The following is a 2,772-nucleotide window of genomic DNA, read 5'->3' on the forward strand; positions in this document are numbered from 1 at the left end:
CCCCCCCCCCCCAAATTCAAATCACCAGATCGAATCACTGTCCCCCGAATTGGCCAAATCCAAATCCAAATCCAAATTCAAATCAAATACTAGCCACTTCACACAGCCCTACAAGCTACATAGCTTCTGATTGGGAAACAAAGCAGTGCTACCAATCCAAAAGTAGCATTGTTGCCTTTGTGTGGAACTGTACATACACCAATCCTGGTTCAGGTTGCCACAATTTCAGTTGTTTCAAAAGAGGGATGTGCAAAATAAAATACAACCATTGGAATTCTTGTGCAAGATGCAGAGGACAGTGTTGCAGCCTGTGAGTCAGACTGTGCAAGGTCCTGACCCAGATTCCTTCCCTCTGCTTCCCCCTTTCCACCCCATCCTCTTAGGTTGACAATGCCCATAGTATCCAAGCAGATGACTAACCATTTTTGCTTGTTCCTCCTGATGCTTTTTCAGCTGTTCCAGGAGCTTCTGATACTCCTCCTCCTTCTGCTGTATTTCCAGTGCAGTAGCATCATTTTGCTCTGCATATGCCATGGCTACCACAGCCAGGATCAGGTTGATGAGGTAGAAGGAACCGAGGAATATAATCAGAACAAAGAAGATCATGTAAGTTTTCCCAGCTGCACGTAGAGTCTACAAAAAGAAGAGGCATGTTTCCATTATGCAAGGAACTATTTATTTTCAAATTGCTGTGTCGCCTAAGTGCCCCTTCCCAGAGAAGGGCTGGGGGGAGAGTCATGCATATCCATGCTATTCAGTGAAAAGCTAGGCTACTGATCAGCTCTCACCATCAACGCCTCCTATTGCAGTCCACAGAAGTGGATTATGCCTCAACCAGCAGAATCTGCAGGGATTCTGCTCCAGTATAGGCAGCAGTGGACTGCATGGCTCTTCCACCATAATTAAAGTATTAAATCCATGACCATGGTCTTGAAATAAATATTGCAGACCGCCACACTCCGGAGGGTCAGTGAATCAGCACTTTGATCTGTATTTCACAGCAGACTCCTGTAATTAGAATGAGCTGAATTCCAGATCTAAATACTTCCGAGCTGTGGAGGTCTCAACCATAGGGGTCTAGCTACAAACTGGAGGTTTAATATATTTGTTGTACCCTCGCTGCTGATTGGCAGAGAGGGGCGGGGCCACATGATGGGCAGCCTTCTTGGCCAATCAGCAGCGAAGGATGGGGGGGGTTGCTGCCATCTTTGCTGCTTCCCTTTAGGCCAGTGGTTTCTCCCCGCACCACGGTGGGCTGCAAGGCTGGGCTTCAGCAGCCTTGGGGAGCCAGCATTTTCGTTTAAGTAACCTTTTTTCCTAGTGATTCCATGCCAAAATCATGGATATTGGTATTTTCACGGGGTTTGTGGAAATAGGGTTTTTTTTTCATAGTTTCCATGAAAAACTCGATATCACAAATAGGGTAGATCCCTATGTATTGGCTATACCTACCTGTGGGATGTTGCCCTCTTGTGGTTGCTTTAACAGAGAAGATAAGGAACCTGCTACTCCTACCAGTTTCTTCCCACAGCTCCACTCAGTCTTTGCAACCATACGACTAATTTCTAGTCCTAGATGCCATCATGTATGTGACTTATTTTGTAGGTTGTGATTATCCTTGCTGTCAACTGCAACATGTGCACCAGTTGTATCTGGCCCATATCCATATACAATTACACAGCATTGCATTGGCCAGAGTGGGAACTGGGTGGTTGCTTCCACCCGCATGATAGTGCATGCATTCCTGTAAGCAAAAGGACAGGCTCTCACCTGCTTTAGACCTAGTGGTTACGGGCATTTTTCTGATCTTCTAGACCATGAGTGAAATAAATCTTTCACCACTGCATGCAAAGGGAAGACATCATGCAAGGAAGTAAAATTCATACATACGCACACAGTGAACATCAACTCGAAGCCCCCACAACACATCTGGAGGGGCATGTGCCAGTTAATGCAGACAATTCCCTCTGCTAAAGGGAAGGCACAGTAAAAGGAAAGAAACAGCTTACCAGCTGGAAGAGGTTCTCCCAGTAATCCTGAGTCATGAGGCGGAAGAGAGCAAGGAAAGCCCAACTAAATGTGTCATAACTAGTGTAGCCGTAGTTTGGGTTCCTTCCTGCTTTCATACATTCATAGCCTTCAGGGCACTTCCTGCCAGAAGGAGAACAGAAGGGAAGATACTTGAATGCATGCTGCTGCCCCATACCTTTCCCAGGAAGGGCACATTGGGGTTAAAGTAAATGTAACTTTATGTTAAGACACTGGAGATGTGAGGCTCCATTTCAGCTTCGAACCTTCACTGAAACAAAGAGGCCGGCTTGGGGGTGATTCAAAACAAGAAGCAAACCAAATCTGAACTAGATTCTCATTCAATACTGTAGTGAGAACCTGATGGGTCACATGATACAGAGAAGCTAGCATGTGTTTAAATTGTGAAGACCTTGTTTTCACTCCAGTCTTATAAGATGCATAGGCCTGATACTGAGGTGTATACAAGGACCAAGGAGCACGCTGATGTCAAAACATTAGGAGACAAGATTTTCTCTCTCACACACACACATGCATGCCCCAAATCTTACAGCTTGGTGGACTAGCAACATTGTGTGTCTACGTTTAGCAATCCAGGACCTCTTTAGGTGCTTAGATAGTAGGGCTGTGCAAAACGGCACTGTTCCGTTTTGCCTAAAGTTTCAACGGTTCCAGAGAACAGCATTCCGTTCAGCTGTTCCATTCCATCGAAACAGATAGGCTATTTTGATGCTATGTCAAGTT

At 45.5% G+C, this 2,772-nt stretch overlaps 1 protein-coding gene across 1 annotated transcript in view; it reads right to left on the reverse strand.

The window, feature by feature from the left end:
* Positions 1-2,772, reverse strand: part of SCN4A (sodium voltage-gated channel alpha subunit 4) — a 132,045-nt gene that overhangs the window by 95,035 nt on the left and 34,238 nt on the right. The window contains exons 8-9 of the mRNA XM_019523576.1: positions 2,010-2,151; positions 421-633 (exon numbers count right to left, since the gene is read on the reverse strand). Coding sequence (XP_019379121.1) covers positions 421-633; positions 2,010-2,151 — 355 coding nt within the window. The remainder of the gene's footprint in view (positions 1-420; positions 634-2,009; positions 2,152-2,772) is intronic.

This window comes from Gavialis gangeticus, unplaced genomic scaffold (genome assembly GCF_001723915.1).
Source record: "Gavialis gangeticus isolate Ggan-Ray unplaced genomic scaffold, GavGan_comp1, whole genome shotgun sequence".
NCBI lineage: Eukaryota > Metazoa > Chordata > Crocodylia > Gavialidae > Gavialis > Gavialis gangeticus.